The sequence below is a fragment of the Rhinolophus sinicus genome, chromosome 16, assembly GCF_057876585.1.
Source record: "Rhinolophus sinicus isolate RSI-liver-muscle chromosome 16, RSI-T2T, whole genome shotgun sequence".
Classification (NCBI taxonomy): Eukaryota; Metazoa; Chordata; class Mammalia; order Chiroptera; family Rhinolophidae; genus Rhinolophus; species Rhinolophus sinicus.
This window is the reverse complement of record NC_142516.1, coordinates 136,593,631-136,613,050: the sequence shown is the minus strand read 5'-3', so window position 1 is coordinate 136,613,050 and position 19,420 is coordinate 136,593,631. Positions and strand designations below refer to the sequence as shown.

Here is a 19,420-nt window from a genome sequence, read left to right as displayed (position 1 = left end):
TAAATTCCTGAAAGGGCTTGGTCATCTTGTCTTATGTAACACAAGACGACACTTCTTCTTTTTGGTTATGGCTTTCTTACTTAAAATCGTGAATCCATCATTTTGATCTAATTACATATGTATTACTTTGCATTTCTGTGGATTTATGTTCAAAATGAGGAAATACATTGAAAAGTTTAGGCATTCTATTTTTAGTTCCAGTTTAAGACATTTGTTTAAACAAGAGATTCTGCCTTGGTAAAGGTGCTTGCTTGCTTGGTTTCATGATAAAAATACACAAATAGATGAACACATTCATTTTCATGTACAAACAACTTACTAATATATAGCCTACACATAAATAGGACAGTAGTACATTTTTTAAAGTAGAAAGTAAATAGAAATATAGATTTTATAGTGAGGAAAGAACAAGGAAAAACTTAGGTTGCTCTGTGCTTATTAATGTTCCTCCTTAACGTCAACTCACATTTTCTTCTGAATCTTTTATATGAGTGATTGTGAGAAAGATGTACCTATTGAAAAATAACAATCAGAAAATCCCCAGTGAGATTAATAGAACAAAACCCAACCTTTGAAGGTGTTTTTTTGCCTCTAGTTGTTCATTTGTTTTTTTTCCTCCTAGTATTAGAGAGTTTCCTCCTCCAATACTTTTTCCATATTGTAATAAGAACAATTTTAAAGCACAAATTGGATCACATTACTTTTTTGCTTAAATTATTATCCTAAGGATGCTGGGGAACCAGTGAAGTATCCAAAATTCTACACACGACAAACCAGGCCTTTCATCATTCGGCCTTTGCTTACCTCCAGAGGAATGTTTCTTGCCTTTTCTTAACACTTTGTGCTCAAGTCATATTTGATAACTTATGCGTGGTTCCTGCATCCCAGTCCTTTTTCCCCCGGGGCTTTTTTATCCTCTGCTGGATCATTCTGTCTTCCCATACCACACCTGACTGCTGTTCATCCTTTCAGCTTCGTATTAGATACCACACTTCCTCCTCCACCTCCAAGGCTAGGTAAGAGGTCCCTTTCTTGTACCCCCGTAGCACTCTGGACTTATACTTCCTGCCTCTCTAATGATGCTGTATTACAATTATTAGCTTGTATTTGCCAATCCAATCCCAGAGAGCATCTGGGTTTCATTTGCTTTTCTATCTCGAGGGCCTAAAATTGTCTCTGAAGCATTGCAGGCACATAATACATATTTATTAAATAAATGTGTGAATGATAATCATGATATCAGATGTAGAGGAGCCAGTTAATATCAAGTGCCAGATGAAACTATTCCTATTATTGTACCAACAAGAAATTCACAAAGACATCAAAGTAGCTTCCAAAATCCCTAACTAGTCAATGGTAATAGGGTGCTGCAGACAGGTGTGAAATCGGCAAAACTGGCTTGTAGGGAACGTCCTGAGAAGAGCAGTTTAAGTAGGAGAGGGACACAATAAAATATGATCTTTAGAGAGAGCAATCTGACAACAGGAGACAAGCTTATGTGAACATATTTAGAAAAGAGTTCTCACGTACTTTGTCCTGATTAGCTGGAAAGCCCACACAGTCCACTTTCCTCTCCCTGAGGGGTAGGGAAGGCTCTGCCCCAGGGTATTGTGAATAGTGGGTCCCTGGGAATGTTTTTATATATTTAATATCAAATACAGCCTGGGATATGGGAAAAGCTCAATAAAATAAAATAAAGAATAAATAAAAAGCTTGTTTCAAAGCAGGATGTCTAACATTATTAGCCAGTCATTTAAAAAATATGAACTGTTAGTAAAAACAAAAACAAAAAACCAGGGCTGTATGACTACTTGAGTAGTAAACTAATATAAATTTTAGAAACTAATTGAAAGTATGTGTCCTACCAACCTTGACTCAATCGTGTCAGCTTCCTATAAGAACTGTAAAACCCAGTACGCTGCATTTTGCCCTGTTTATACAACGTGCCCTTCCAGGGCAAAGTCTCATCCTTGCCGCCAAGATACGGAGCATTATTCAAATACAAATATTAATAAGATTATTTTACGAAGTGCTTTTCTCCAAGTTCAAAGCACTAGCAAAATGACTCACCTGAGACAATTTTGTTGTAGTGGCAGGCAGAAGTGGGCGACTAAACTTCTTCTGAGACCCAATGGCTGCTGGAAATGGTGGTGCAGAAAATACAGCTGCGACACAGTTGATTTTGTTTATCCACCCTTGCATTTCCTCCGGACTCCTGTGGGAAACAGACATATTTATGTTAGGGTATTTCTAAGTGCATCAACACCTTGCCCATTTCTCATTACTGACTGCGGATGGCACATAAAATCATTTATTCTTCTTGGTACAATTAACCCCTGACAAAACTTCACTGGAGATGTAACATTTCCAACAGCAATCACCACGGTAATGAAAGGCCCTGGAATGTATGCTCATCATGGTGTAAGGCTGTGATTATCCCTCACGGAGGCAGAAGGGGGGAAAAAATCAAAATCACTTGAAAGTAAATATTTATTAACGCCCTGCTTTCTGTTTGATACGAGGCTAAGTAAAAAAATAATTAAAAATTAACTCATCTCTTCCAATTGCATAATTTGATTTTAAAATCCAAATGAGGGATACATTGACAGACAGCATGCAGTGTAAAAGGGTATACCCACTTTGGAAAGCAGTTCTGACAGTTTCTTAAAAAGTTAACTATAAATTTATTATACAACCCAGTAATTCTACTGCTAGCTAGATACCTAATAGAAAGAAAGGCACAAAAAGATTTGCATGTGAATGTTCAGAGTAGTATTCTTTGTAAGAGTCAATAAGGGAAAACAATCCAAATGTCCACCAACTAGTGAATGAAGAAACAAAATGTGGCACATTTCCATACAGTTGAAATACTACTGAGCAATAAAGTGCGATGTACTGTATTTCAATAAAGTGTGAAATACTACTGAGCAATAAAGTGCGATGTATTCATCCATGACACATACTACAACATGGATGAACGCTAAGTGAAAGAAGCCAGACACAAAAGACCACCTGCTGTGTGATTCCACTTATATGAAAAGTCCACAAAAGGCAATACTATAGAGACAGAAAGGAGACCAGTGGTTTCTGGGGTTGGGGATGAAAATGGGGGTGACTGCAAAATGCGCACGAGGGATCCCTTTGGGGTGATGGCAGTGTTCCAAAAGTGAATTGTGGTAATGGTTGCACAATTCTGTAAATTTGCTAACGATCACTGAATTGCACACTCAAAGCAGGTGAAATTAAGTGGTATGTGAAGTATACCTCTATAGGATGCTAAAAAATCCACCTGATGTGGAGATCATTTGACGTCATTATCATGCTTTTAACTTAGATGTCACGTATTTGCAGAGTCCAGCACTGACAGAACTTAATAAATATTTGTGAGTTCACCAATGAGTGGTAGAAATAGCCGCGAACAAGGACAGATTATCCACCACGTACATAATCAGTAAACAGAAGATGGGCAAACTGCCAGCCAGTCTAAAATCACTTCCTTTACCGATTACGCTAAGAGAAACCACACCAACCTGACACCACACTAGTACCGTCTCCTCATCGCACTCCATTATGCCCCTCTAATCTGATTTCCTGACTCTGTTATTGCAATTGACTGATCTCTGCATCAATTCTATCTGAAGTGATGAAATCTCCATAGCTATATCCGAGATGTTAGATTTTAAACAACAATGTTGGGGAATAGAATAATTTGAAGGACTTTTATGACTAATAGTTGTAATTATACATTGGGCTATGGCTCCCTTTGCAGTGTTAAAACTGTCTTACTCCCACACTAAAAAAAATCCTGTGGAACTTGGATTTCCTTGCGACTTCCTCCTCACCTGATGTCAGCAATTTCATACCCTCGTAAGTTCAACATCCACAAATCACCACAGTACCTGCTCTTGTTCTTATGCCTTGTTTGGGGCCTTCATTGCTTTGACCGACAAGCACACCGATACTTGTGTTCACTCTCTTGATGTCAAATTTTAGCCCCAGTGCCAAATGCGGTTGATTGGTAGTGTTGTGTTGAGAGTGATTCTGAAGTTACGCTCAGGCTGTTAAAGGTATTCCGTGATTAATAACACCGCCCAGAACTCCCATGCCACGCATGCTCCTATTACCCTGTTCTAGAGACTCAGTTCTGAAAATCTAGTTTCTCTCTAACCAAACCCAGAATTCTCCGTGTGCAATGTTCCGCTTCTAATCTGAAGGCTGTCAGGGAACCCTTATGAAGCTGGTAATCCATCCTATTTCCTTGCCCATAATATGGTTTTATCTCTGCCTTATGGTTTAATCATAGACTATTCGAGCTCAGAAAGCAAGAGAAGAGGGGATGAATGGAAACCGACACTTATTATCAAACAGTTTTTCTATGTGCTAGGCACTATGAGGGACTTTCTATACATGATCTAGATTAATTCTAACAAGAACCCTATGAGGTAAATATTATTATCTACACTAGTGACAAGTTGAAGTTCACAGAGGTTAAATTACATACTAGGACAAAGAGCTAGGAAACGGTGATTCAAATCCAGGTGTATTTTACTCACTGTGTGATAGAACTTGTATATAAAACCCTTGTATTTTATTCATGAGGATAGTAAGTTCTAGAGATGGTAAGTGGCTGGATAAAAGTCATGGGGCTGATTTGCAGTAAACCAAAAACTTGAACCCAGGGTTTATATTTCTCATTCTATAGTATTCTTAGGCAGTTGTCTCTCTAATGCAACCAGCTAATGACCTTGGTGCCAACTCAACAAATTTCCCCTGCAGGTCTCGATCCTCTTTTTCAGTATAAAGTGGTGCTGTGCAAACTGAAAAAACAAGAACCAAAGCAACGAAACATACTGGGCCTGAAAGAGCAAGACCCTCCAGTCTGCGGTTTTCAGTTTAAGCACATGCGGTTTCTTCTCGTAGTCGGTGGCCTTGGACGCCAGCGCGTGGTGCACACTCACAGCGTTTTTCAAATCCTCTTCAGACAGGGCCTTTTCCGGCTTATATTCATCCTATAGACACAAACAACGGAAACAAAGACAAGATCATGTTCAGATTTCACCTTCTCTTTTTAAAACCTAAAATTACGAGAAAAATCTTTAGAAAATTCATGAAAGTGCATGAGAAAAAGTGAAATGAATGGTGAGTAAAACCAACTCTTTGATACTTCATAAATGTCATAAAAGCTCTTATTTGAAAAGTATGCTTAGGGGCAGCCGGATGGCTCATTTGGTTAGAGTGCGACCTCTGAACAACAGGGTTGACGGTTTGATTCCCGCATGAGCCAGTGAGCTGTGCCCTCCACAACTAGATTGAAGACAACGAGCTGCCACTGAGCTTCTGGAGGGGTGGCCGGATGGCTCAGTTGGTTAGAGCACGAGCTCTCAACAACAGGGTTGCCGGTTCGATTCCTGCATGGGATGGTGGGCTGCACCCCCTGCAACTAAAGACTGAAAACAGCAACTGGACTTGGAGCTGAGCTGCGCCCTCCACAACTAAGATTGAAGGACAATGACTTGGAGCTGATGGGCCCTGGAGAAACACACTGTTCCCTAATATTCCCCAATAAAATTAAAAAAACAAAAAATAAAAAAATAAAAAAACAAATATTCTATTATTATTGTCAGTTATTATTATTATTGTTAAATCTAGCAGTTTTCATGGGTGCTGGTTATTATTATTATATCTAGTAGTTTTCCTGGGTCTATTAGAATAAAAAAGGCCTCAAAACCAATGTAAATATAATAGACATTATAAACCGTTATAGGAAATGTTTTCTAGTGTTGAAGTTCTCCTCTTCCCCCTTCCCATGTGTATCAGACAAGATGCTAAACTGGTATATTTTTTGTAAAGAGTAAGCACACGTGCGCACACACACACACACACACTCCTCACCTTCTAATTAGTAATAAAAGCCTAAAGGAAGGAAGGCATTGTCTATTACCACAGTCTGGTTTTATAAATTTTTTAAAAATTAAAATTATGCTCTCCCATACCTCTTCCTCCCGTCCTCTCCTTCCCCTCCACAAATCAAGCAATAATTAAATGTACTATTGCCATCAATTCAAACTGAGTCAGAAATAAACAGCAGCTGTTAATCTAGTGACAGTGCCTAAGAAATACAAAGGAAAGGAAATTCTAAAATACATAGTAACTACCAATAGCAATATAAAGATTACCTACATTTATAACATAAAATGATGAAATTTCTACTTTAAGATTGCAACAAGTCTATTTTATTAAGCCTCAAAAATACAGAACTGCTGTCGACAATAACTTTTTTAGAGAGGTATGATGAATAAAGAAGGAGAACAAAAAGAAATCTTAAAATGAAATACAATATATTTACATGTATCTGTTCTATAATTACTATTAATACGTAAAATATAATCTAGTTATGTTTTGGGGTCTTGCCTTTTCTAAGTGAGATTTTTATTAGTAATTTAGCATTCCAAAGATTCACAAATCCCCTTCCAGGGGAGGTGATATTAGAGTAGTAGAAGTATCAGTCGGAGGTAGCATGACTACAAAATCCCCTCCAGTCTTTAGATTATGCTATAACAGAACCCTGCATAGCTGGCCACCCACTCAACTTAACCACTTAGTTCTAGATAGGAGTCTGAGGTCGGTGAATAACGGGGAGTGGGGATAAATGACCAGGGCCAAAACTACCTTCAGAGAATTTACATGCTACTTCCATTGCCATACACATCGATCTCTAACACATCTGATATTTGACTTTGCACAGAGATCAAACTAGAAATTTGTAGGCACCATTTCTGATGCTCTGGTTCCATGACGTGGACTTTTATCGAAATTCCTCTCACTAGTTTCTTTTAGTTCATTTTTCTTCTTGTTTGAATTTAAGATGATTACTTAGTTCTTTTGATTTTCATATTTTCTTTAGTTAAGGATTTAAGGCTATATATTCTTTTCTCTGAGTACAGATTACCAATTGTTTGAGAATGAAGAGCATGTTTTATTATTCTCTAGACAGTTTATAGTTTATTTTTCGATCTCTTCTTTGATCTTGTCATGTCAAAGAATGTTTCTTAAATTTAAAGTTCCTAAAGGTTTAGATATTTGTCATTATGTATTTCCAATTTTATTGGCATGCGACCAAAGAATATGATCTGTAAAGTCTATTTTATTTCCTCAAACTATGTTAAGGTTAATTTGTTAAGGTTTTCCAACTACATTTTTGAATTTTGTTAATATTCCATAAGCATACAAAAAAAGTTTATTCTCTGAGGGATGAGTGTGTATTTGTATTCAACTTTATTGATTCCTCTGTTACATTATATATTATACCACTTGATCTTGTGACATGTATAGAACTGGGTATAGAACTCCTGGCTGCATTCTTTTTCTATTCACTAGTTTGTAGATGCTATTTTACTGTTTTCTACCTTCCAGTTTCACAAAAGTCTAAAGCTAGTCCATAGTTCTTATTTCATTTTCTTGTATTTTCTGTTAGAAAGCTCTTAGGGGTTTCTTTTTATCTTTAGAACTCAGGAATTTTTGCTAGGCTATGCCTTAATATTTTCATCCAACCAGCCTGGAACTGAAAAATTCCCCACTCTAATTCTCCCTTAAATGAACTTTCACTTGGGTTGCCAACTGCTGCTATAGATAATCAATGCCGTTGTGCAGACATGTACCACCACAGATTTATGGTCTCCAGCTACGGCTACACCCGGTGCCAAATGACAACTTTTTTACATGTCCATGATAATCTCTCTGCTCCATCCTGCCAAAGGTCCACCATTCTCTTCAAAACCCTTAACGCACCACAAACTCACAGGTGCCCAGAATTTGAAGCCTCTAGATTCAAATGACTAGTTTGATATGATTCTTAATGTTTCTGTGACCTTAGGTTAATTAAACTCATTAAGGTTCACTTTCTTTGATTGAAAACTAGTGATAATACCTTTCTCAATGAGTCACAGGACAAAATTAAATGAGATAGTTTTTTTAAACTCTTAATGTTTCACATCATGTAGTAAGCACTCAAATGATAGGCGGTTAATTTCTAATAATAATTTCTTAGCATGTAGCTTGACCTTGTATTTTATAAGATCAAGCTTGTAAATATGGAACTTTCTGCTTACATACCCCATAAATACCTGTGCTTCATGACCACCTTTATTTTTTTCCTTCTGAAACAGAGAAATCCTGCTCAAGTCTACTCCTCTGCTCTCAGATCAACCTCCATCAACCTTACCTAGGATCTTAAATCATTGGTTACTTTTCTTCTATATTTTAAATCATTCTTTAGCTACTGGCTTCTTCCCCCACAGCCTGTAAATACGCTCAAGGTCTCTTTTATCTTTGTAAGATAGTAGTCCCTTCCTGAGTATTCCTTTCTCCTCTAGCTGTCACCTCTCTTTCCCTTTATATACAGTGAGTTAGCAGTCCGCATTAACTGTTTTCATATATTAATTTCCAGCTTAACCTTTCATCCACTGAGACTTGGAGTCCATGTCCACACTTCATTGAAACTGTTCTGCCAAAGGTCAGCAGTGATTCCCTAACTGCAAAATTCAATCGATTTTTTTTTAGTTCACATCTTATAGCATCCAAGGAAGTCAACAATATTCTTGAAATTCTTCCTTGGCTTCTTGTTACAGTACTCTCTGGGTTCTCTCGTATCTCCCTGCCAGCTCCTCTTTAGCCTGTCCTTCAGATATTAGTTCTGCCACTGGCCTTCATCCTTTCTCATTCCATAAGTACCCCTTGGGATGATTACAACTACTCTTACCAGTTAAACTCCTACATGTATCATGATGGCTAACAAGCTGCTATAGGTGAAGAAGAAACACAAGACCAGTTGATAGGTATTAATACTGGATGACTTAGACCGTCACACTTGGAGCATATGCTCTTTGCTGATATTATTTAAAACCAAGCTTAAAGGATGACACTCTCAGACTGCTCCAAATGTGCAAAGACTTTTAAAATGAAACATTTATTATAGCCTTAAATAAGAGCTAACAGCAATTGTCAACTTGGGAGAACTGTAGCATTGCTTTTGATTCTAAGGCAACTACATTGTCAGTTTATCTTAAATTGGAAGGAAAATACTGCAGAGGACGGAAATGGTAAACAGGACCTGTTTAATTAGGATGAAACCAAAGCCTAGGAATTTTAAGTTTAACAAGGTTCCCCTTTTCAAGTTTATAGTAAGATAATTTTACCACACACACACACAAAGGCAAACTACAAACAAAATGTGTTTGGAATTCTGAATTCCCACTAGAAAATGAAACTCAAGTCCACAAAAAATGAGCAAAACCCAGGGTAGACTGGAAACATTAGAGTTGACAATGGATAAAAAGAAATGACTATCCTACAAAGTCCATTCTGACATCTTTATTTTCACTACTTAAAGTAAAAGATAGTATTTGAATGATGAATTGGGAAGGAATAAGGGACAGGGATAAATTATTGCAATCAAATAATTTCCAATCTAAGACTCTTTACTGTGCAAAGTAAATGTGAAATAGAGAACAAGATAAATTCAATCAAAAATTTTTCTTTAAGAAAAGAAAATGCTCCATGACATCTAATTACCATCCATTTTCTCAAACAAATGAGGGGTGAAAATGATGCCTAAAAGCATGTTACTCTCCTCTGTGTTCACTTGCAATCTCGTACATCTTCTTATCTGGTATGAGTCAGTAGGGCACTCCATCACCCTACTAAGCACCAAGAATGCCATTTCACAATGTATTTATTTTCAATTCTTTTAAAGCATGAAATGAAACACTTTTCCCCTAAAAAGCTTAAGTAAACCTCTTGTGGAATTGAATCAACACACTAACACAAAAGTCACCTACATATGTACAAATAATTGGCATCAGTCTGAAAATTTGTACTCAGGAGACTATAAAGTCCGATTTGGAAAGTGACCAAATCTCAATTGAAATTCATTAAAAACATGCTCATATTCTAGTTTTCAAAGTAGTTACTTCATGTCTTATTAAATAGGTCAAATTGGTATACTTAACTAAAACAATTTAAAATAAAGTTGAAATGGTCTTGATTCCCACTGAGAGAATATGGGCAGGGGAACTGAGAACACATTCTTGTTTGAAGCGATGAGGATATTAATAAAAATGCCAGTAATTAAAGTTAACTGGATACTAAACTGTCTGTTAACTCCTAATTTTTTTTTAAAAGGCATTAAAGTATTTTTTCATAATTTGACAACTATCTTTTAAAAAATGTCTAAGTATTTCTGGTTAGATATTTTTCTAGAAATCACTCAGCTTCTTTTTTCTTTTACTAGGGAACCACAGAAAGTGCTACATTTCCACAAATCTGGAAGTGAGGAATAATAGCAAATCAAATGAAGGCATATTTGAGACTACCACTTAACTAATCATATATTTGATGTCCCATATTACCGTACTAAGGAAAATTAAGAGAGAAGAAGCAAGTTAAAGGCAAAGGATTCGAAATGTTCATACTAGTTTGCGTAATTAACATGTATGTGGTGCTGTTCTGCCAGGTTACAAGGATGTGGGAGTATCAGTAGGAAGACTTTCGTTAGCACTGAAACACTTTGCATCGCAACCCTCCTTAATTCACATAGAGAGGTAGCACTTAAAGACATCGTAGGACTTGAAGAACGTGAAATGCTTTCTCAGTAAGGCCTCAGACTTCAGTGAGGCACAGGAAAGTTTCTAGGATAAATCTGGTATGTGACCCACGGAGTTAGGATCTATCTTTTTAATGATTACACAGCTGAACTGGAAGAGAGTTAGAGCAGATAACCATCGGCAGCCTTCAAAAAGACTACAGCGTTCCTTGACTCAATAACTGATGAAACTTAAGTCTTTAAACTTCAGTTTAGAGTTTCTGAATAGGAAAAAAATACCAGCGCCCTTCCATTCTTCTAACTAATACAATGATCAGAGTTTTTATTGGTGGGAGGCTATATTCTGCTTTCCTCTTAGTTCTGGCTTCACTAAAATTCTGTTAAAGGCTGCACTTGTCACTGTCTGTGACCCCTCCCAACACTCAGTTCAGAGCCCTGTGAGACCCAGTTAGCGTCTAATTCATATGTTTCCACCTAGAACTTTCATATAATTGTTGTGGTTATAACAGTTACTGAAAGGAAGGGAAGCGGGAAGAAATGGAAAGAGACCAAGAGGGGAGAAAAGCACTGCCCAGGGACCTGCGTGGCCAACAGGACAGAAGTTGAGCTCTGGACCTATCTCACACGCGAATAACTTGGAAGAAGTCACAAGGCACTGTATCATTTCTTCATGTGGGGACAAAAATATGCATTAGGAACAAACCAGTTTCTGTTTGCTAGGCCTTTGAATTGGAATTGTGCTTTTAAACAGAAATCTTTAGAGCACAGCCTATATATCTTAAACCAGAGACAAGCTGTGCCTCCAGAAGCAATGTCTTTTCACGATGTTATAGTTTTTCAGAATTATGATTATGTCTAAATATCTCTTATATAATGGTCACTCTTCTCTACTGGACTGGGTCTTTGATCTAATTATGACTAATGAAAACATATATATGATCATTATTTTCCTAAGAGGAATGGCTTCAAAGCCTAATTAACTTTTTCTTTCGTGCATTTTCCATTGTAGAGAATGAGAGAGGGTCTATACGGCTTTTACAAAGTGCGAGAGGGCACAGAGCCTGCCGTTTCACCAAAGGAAATCAAAATGCCCTGAGCATACAGTGAAGTGTTTTTTGCCCTCAGGACCAGGCAGTGATCAGCTGGCCGCTGGCACTACGGTTATCTGGCATGTCAGCCTCAGCCTGGCCGCCACCATCACAGACTGGGAGACCCTGAATCTCCAGTATCTTTCTTCTGCCTGGCTCAGGCTCACTCTGGATGCAACCTACACTTCAAACACTGCAAAAACCAAAACCAAAACAAAAACCAAAAACCTCCTTTTCCAATTAGACTCTTGAAAACCTTAATAGGCAGTTGGAACAAATCTCTCTTCCAAGTAATCCAAGAAATGAAGAGAAGATTTTGCATCAAGGACAGAGAGTTCCCAGAATACTGTCAAAACAAACTAAATTTTAGATAATAGGCTGATTTTTCACTTTCAAAAGACTAACAAAGGCAAATATATTCAGGTTTGAATAGTTGTTTTCTAGATCCTAGAGATAAAAGACATTAAAATATTCAAGAGCCTGGTCTGGAGAATAATACAATAATCAAGTAACTCACTAGCACGCACTAACCAGCCACCTACACCCATTCCATCAGTCACCTGACAATTCATCTTAGGGTAGCAGAGCTCAGTTTTGTCACAACCAAACCTGTAACAAGAATACCATCATAGAATTTACAATAAAAAACTTTAAGAGAAAGGGAAATACGAGCCATGGTCAGACCCAAAGCTCATGACAGAAATGGACAGAGGACTTTTGAAGCTACGTGATAGCAAAGTGTTGTCTAAGCATTGGCCAACAGATGACTCACTCTCAGCTAAAAAATGGATATGAAGTCACTACTCAATGTCAACAATGATGGATCATCAGCACCAACAGGAACGAAATAATCTTATCATCAATTCACAGCAATTTCAAAATTTTAAAGCACAGATGGACTGTGTTACATTAAAATATTAGACTTCTCTGCCACGAACACTTTATATTCCAGTAATAATAATTATCAATTTACATTGTTTGGCATGCACCTGGGCTCAGGGGACTGCAAGTACTAGAACCAAATAAGGATAGGGGTGCATTCTTACTTAGCTGGAAGACAGACAAAACCACTGTACCATAAATGCCCCATTGTGCTCTACCTAAGAGAGTTCTAGAAACTGGAATCAGTTATTCATCCAACTTTATTCCATTCAGCCTATGTTTTTTCCAGTACTTACCAATACACGTGGTTTCTACCATGTGACTAGCCATTCACTGCATAAGACTGGTCTTCTCATCTACACAGCAAACCCAAGCTTGTTTAGGGGGTTGACACCATGTTATTTCTCACACAGCTTCCAAGATGACATTTTGTTAATGGTTCTGACATTACTATTACAATATCCTGTGGATTTATTGCTTGCTTGAAAGTCAGAGGCAAAAGTGACTAAATAACATTAAGCGAGGGGACCAGAAAGGAAAATGAGGTCATGAGGAAGAGTGTGTGTAACCTGGAGAAGCAAAACAAGAGCTTGGATATGTCAGAAACTGTCCGGGGGAAAGGAAGAAAGAAAAGGACTTATTTCACTTTAGAGAGAAATCAATAACAGGAAAGAAAAGAGATTCAGGAGAAATGAGCTAGACCCTGGGGATCTGTTATTTGCAAAAGTCACGGGGTGGCGGGTAGCAGAAAAGGGGGAGTGGAGGGAAGAGCCAAGTGGAAACTATAAGACAAGTTCCTTGAAAATAGTTGTCTTTATACTCTCCGCTCCCATGTCTTTAACTCTCATTCCCATCTAGCTTCCACGGCCAGCGCTCCACTGAAACTGTTTCATCAATAATTTCCTTGTTGCTGAATTCAAATGGCACTCTCCAATCCCTATCTTACGAAAGCTTTTTACAGCATGCAACACTGTACCATTACTGGACATCTGTAGTATCTGTCTGGCTGACCCTTCCTCTCTCCCCTTCTCTGTTTTGCTTCTGGCTCTGGTCACGGTTCAGGCTCTCCTTCACTGTCTATTCCTCTTTGGGAACGTAGGAAGTGTCTGTTCCACTGGTCTATCCTCACTCCACTATCTCCTCACTCTACAAACCCTGAGTGACATCATCTATTCCCATGGCTGAAATTCCCAACTATTTTTAAATGATTCTCCAGATCTGTATTTCCAGGCTTCTTCCTCAGCTCCAGATCTGAGTATTCATAATTGCTTGATGCACAGATCCATTTACTATTCCACAGACACCTCGAATTCAACACCGCAAAACTGAACTCTCGTTAGGCTATGTGCTCCCTTCCGCTACCCCTACCATCGTTTAAGCTGTCTTGTCTCTATGTCTCTGATTGGATTTGCCTCCAAACTATTTTCCCCTTCTATCCCCAGACTGATCTAAAATATAAACCTGATTTTGTCACACCCCATTTAAAACCCTCCACATTGCTCCAAGATAAAATCTCAACTTCTAAACGTGGCTTTCTACGCTCGTCATAATCTGCCTGGGACATCTTCACACTGCACTCAACCTGCAGCTCCCTGGATGTGCTGTGGTCTCTCTCACATCTAGGTCTCCACACAGATTTCTCTGAATCCTCTATGTAACTTCGATGTGTCTTTTAAGTGCAGGTTAAATATCATTTTCTTCGCAAATTCTTCCACAATCTTCCTTCTCTTCCTGAGGTTCAATTCTGTGTCCTTCCAAATGTTTTTCCGTAGCACCCTGCCCTCTTCGCAGCACATTTCAAATTGCATGGAAATGCTGTTTATTTGTTGATCTCTTCAGATGGAGCGTAAGTTCCCTTAGGAACTTTTGCTTGTGCACAACCATATCTCCAGTGTATATATTTTGAAAAACTGGCAGAGTCCTAATGTAATAGATGCATTCATTATTGATTTGCTTCCTATTATGGCCCTCTGTATAATATAAGAACAGTAGTTTGTTAGTCAAGGTTCAGCTGAGAATTGATGCTTGAGTCAATTTTAAGTGTCAATCTGGAAGTCATGAAAAGGTTGGAATGACGGCAGAACTTAAGCGTGTTAGCGAGACCCTTAAGAACAGGCGCTAGATCCTACAACCTTTGTACCCCCACATCTGGCATCGCCCCTGCCCATAGTATGCTGACTAAGTAAGTCTTTGCTAAACTGAATTACGCTAGTCTTGGGCTAGGGGAAAAGTGGTCCCTTCCTCATTACCCCTCACCCAAATAACAGAGAATTGGCTAAAGGTGGGAAGGAGGAGATGGGATGACTCCTTTTTCCTCCGCTATACTTGAATCTCAGGAATGCTAATAATGGCATTCTGCGGGCACAGAAGGAAGGGCAAAGTGCCAGTCCTAGGGCACGTGCCTCATCCATCAGGCCTGGTGAGGGGCTGCCTGGCAGGGGTTCCCATGTGGTCTAAGTCCCCAGAACGCCTAGGTGTCCGGGAGAGCAGCACACAACTCACACTCCAGAGGCTGAAATTCCCTCAGGGAAGGAAACTGTTTCTTTTCTAAAGTGGACAGTTTATGACTGTGACACCATTTTTTTTATTTTCATGACACACTATAGTTACTTGAAACAACTTTTCATCATGTTTCTACCACTTGCCACCTCCCATTCATCCTAGAATCCAAATGGAAAAAGCTGTTTTGCTTTTCTTTGAACATGCCATAGTCTCTCAAATCTAGTATTTCTCCCCTCTTTGGTTAAATGCTTTTTATCACCTTGCCGGCCTGGCAAACTCCTGCTCAGTTCAAGATGCGTTCATTCCTCAGGGAGGCATTCTCTGACCTTTGCAAGCATGATTAGGGGGCCCTATTCAGTAAGGCTTTTCATCCCTGTACTGATTTATCCCATTGTTTGGTGAATGTTTAATTTACCCGTTTCTCCTCTTGTTTTGTGAGCTCTATGTAGGCAGAGATTGTGTCTTAGTCATCTTTCGAAGCCCAGCATTTAGCTTAGTAACTGATAAGTGATGAACTCTCAATGGTGGTGTCAGTATATAAACCCCAAACTGTCCGAATCCCAAACCACCCTGCAGTATCTTACACAGCATCATGTAAGTTGGTGTGTAGCCTCTGCCATCACGCGCTGGCTGATGAGGACTCCAGCCAGGTTAAGAATTACCAGCAATGGGACATTAGAAGCCCTTTGTAGGACACACCCTGCACCAGCACTGAGCCTCCTACACACTCTGTAACTCAGGGGTAATTCAAAGAGGCAGTCTCAGTACCGAGGACTGTTTCTGGTGAGCAGCTCAGTATCTCAAAGGTGCCTTTGCAGCCCAGGTCTGTTCAGCAGTAGACAGCACCCTGTGAACTTCACAAGTGCTTGGCATTTTCAGGTGTATACATTTTCGTCTTTGTATTGCCTATCTGCCTTTTTGCTTTTCATAATTTTACAAATCAGGAAGACACTCATTTAAAAAAAAACAGAGTAGATATATCCATACGAGAACCTGGTCTGATATGATGAAGCTTCCACTGACTGATGAGCTAGTTTCTAGGATTTGTGCGAAGGTCCTGGGAACACATACTGGTTGATTACTATGATGGGATTTCAAGCACTTGTCACATTTTTTTCTATCTCTCTTTTTTTTTTGAAAGGACATTAACAACAATAACAATAGAGACTGGATAGAAAACGTGGCTGGCCCTTTTCAGGCTTACTTTCATCCTAAGAAGATATTTTGCAGCAAGGCCTGATTCTTACTGAGTCAAATGAAACAGCAACCTGATGGATAGGTCATAGCGCTACTCTGCACCCTCCTACACAAATGTATCATTTCCTTTGTGCCTCATATTTTACTTTATAAAAGGAATTTCATCCAACTTTCCCGAAATGCACATTTGCCACACTCCAGAGGTACCACAAATATGGAGACGCAATCTAATTTTGGGGCTGTCAGTCAAACTGACGCTGAACCTACAAAGTTATTCTCTTGTCCCTATTTAGTCCTGTCTCTTCTGTATCTGGATGAGCCCAACTCAATCTGATTCATTCACCTGAGAGAGAGGACAATGAGATAGGAAAAGCTGGCAACGTGGAAACAGCATCTCTCTTTGTATCACTTCTGTCGAATGTTGAATAAAGGAGTATTTTTCTCTCTTCCCAGGCTCACTCTGGGATGGAGTGGGTGGAAATCCTGTGGCTAGGCATTCAGTGAAATGGTTTTGCCAAAGACAGCCATACCCCTTATAGAGATTTTAGAGAAAATGAAAAAGTTAGCCAAGAGAATAGGGTTTATGCTGGAGAAACAGCTGTGATATGTTAAATTTAATTTCAAAGGGTAATGTTCCCTGCAGAGACAAAGCTAGCTGAAAGGACCAATGTGGACCCAGCATGTACACACATGCTGCTTTAGCAGAGGCCAAAGCTGTTGACTTATAAATTAGAAGCTGTGTTGACTCTATAGGGAAATAAAGGCACTATAAGATATCTGGACACCTAAAAGGATGGATATAATATCAACAACTATCTCTGTTTCTCTCATTGTTTTATCCCTCCAAGTAATGTGTACATTTTAGAAAGATGCCACAAGACTTTTTTTATTTTCATTTTTGGTAATCTGTGGGTTTCAACTAACTCCATACCTCTCTCTGCAAAGGTTATTTCCCCACAAAGAGAGCTCTTGTCCAAGGTGAAGTATCCCATGCTCTAATATTCCTTACCTAAGCTATTCCTAAAGGAAACAAAATCTCAAAAGGATTTGTGTTAGATATGGCCCCTCCGAGTTTAGTCATCTGGAAAAAGTTCCAATAGAGAAATAGAAAGAAAGAGAATTGTACACACAGGGGTTGCCATCTGATTTAATACTGTAGATGTTACATCAAAGGGAAGGCTTCCCAGAGAAACGCAAGTGTGGAAGAAGTACGTAAGAACACGTGTTTGTGCACTGAAAACAAAGAGCTCAAAAATGAATGAGATCTTCTTCTTTCACTATCCAAATATCCATAATGAGTGTGGTGAGGTCAGGCTGCGGTGAGACGGATATTGTTTGTTATAAACTGCGATTGGGCATGAAGGTTCAACCTTCCAGAAGTAATTTAGAAGTATGACTTAATACAGACATACCTTGTTTTATTGAGCTTTGCTTTAGTGTGCTTCCCAGATATTGTGTTTTTTACCAATTGATGGTTTGTGGCAACCCTGAGTAGATTAGCAAGTCTATTGGTGTGATTTTTCAACAGCATATGCTCACTTCCTGTCTCTGTCACATTTTGATAATTCTCACAATATTTCAAACCTTTTCATTATTGTATTTTTTTATGGTGATCTGTGACCAGTGATCTTTGATGTTACTATAGGGCACGACCCTGCACCAGCAAAAAGATTACAATGTGCTGAAGGCTCAGATGCTGGGTAGCGTTTTTTAGCAATAAAGTATTTTTTAATTAAGGTGTGTACATTGTTTCGTTCTTTATTTTTCTTTTTTTTTTAAGAGGCAATGCCATTTCACACTTAATAGACTACAGTACAGTGTAAACACAACTTTTATATGCACTGAGAAACCAAAACTTTTGTGTGACTTGCTTTATTATAGTATTTGCTTTCTTGCAGTGGTCTAGAACTAAAGCCACAATATCTCCAGGGTGTGCCTATAATTGTAAACAGTTCCTACCCTGTTCTTACGACTCATGACACTACCAGTAGTATACCTTTAGGAAATAAAGAGGTAAGTGCACACACTTTATATATGTGTCCTTACATAGGTGTCCGTACGTACTTCTTCCACACTTGTGCTTCTCTGGGAGGCCTTCCCTTTGACGTAACATGTACAGTATTAAGTCAGATGGCAACCCCTGTGTGTACAATTCTCTTTTGTTTTATTTCTCTATTGGAACTTTTTCCAGATGACTAGACTGGGAGGGACCATATCTAACACAAATCCTTTTGAGATATTTTTTCCTTAGGTAAGGAATATTTTATACATATATATTTATATTAAATAATATGTATAATTTATATATTACATATATTAAATAAAGTTATATTATATATTAAATATACATTTATATATTACATATTTATATTAAATCATATATATATACTTATAACTGAACAACTTAAAAGAGGGGATGTCTGAAAATAGGAAAGGAATAAATTATGGTAAATCTAGTGAACGGAAAATATTATAAGCAATTAAAGTGAATGCTTCTGTACCCTATTAAGAAAAGAGCAAAAAAGAAAACCATATGACTTAGCATTGCAGTCATCAGCTACCAGACTGACCAAAAAACATGCTGCTACAAAATTTTTCATTTAAAAATGTTTATGGTAGTAAGTAGAATAAAAAGAAAGGATGTCAAAGCTACATCAGAGTCCAAGTAGATTTAAAACTCTTTTCCCAGGAGTGACGTCAGCAAGAACAGGAAGTCTCAGATTTTGTTCCCCCATAGAAACGCCAACTTAACAATGATATGTGACTCAAAATACCTTTATGAGAATGCCAGACTGCAGGTAAGACAACGCAGCATTTCAGGCAAGCAAGAATCCAGGAAGAGCTGCATTGAAATCGGTAAGAAGAGCAAAGACTGGGAGAAAGGCTTCTCTCTTGGGAGGGAGAAGGAGGAGTGGAGTGTTCGTCTGGCACTCTGGCTCATCAGAGGGCTGCCCAAGGGAAACGGTGTCTGCCTTGCCTAACATGGGCACTGACAGGGAGCTGATATACTCTGGATGCCTAGCTGCGGCTCCAAACAAGGCAGAGCTGGTGGCTTGTTGTTGTAAAACCCTAAACTTCCCAAATCTGGGGAAGGACACAGACATCAGATCCAAGAAGCCCAAGCATCTCAAATCAAGATAAAGAGATCCAC

The 19,420-nt window shown here is 38.6% G+C and overlaps 1 protein-coding gene across 9 annotated transcripts in view; it reads right to left on the bottom strand.

Moving 5' to 3' along the window:
- Positions 1-19,420, bottom strand: part of PSD3 (pleckstrin and Sec7 domain containing 3) — a 428,991-nt gene that overhangs the window by 36,782 nt on the left and 372,789 nt on the right. For all 9 annotated transcript variants that reach the window (XM_019742071.3, XM_019742072.3, XM_019742074.3 and 6 more), the window contains 2 exons: positions 4,852-5,009; positions 2,071-2,215 (listed from right to left, as the gene is read on the bottom strand). In XM_019742071.3, the coding sequence (XP_019597630.3) occupies positions 2,071-2,215; positions 4,852-5,009 (303 nt within the window). The remainder of the gene's footprint in view (positions 1-2,070; positions 2,216-4,851; positions 5,010-19,420) is intronic.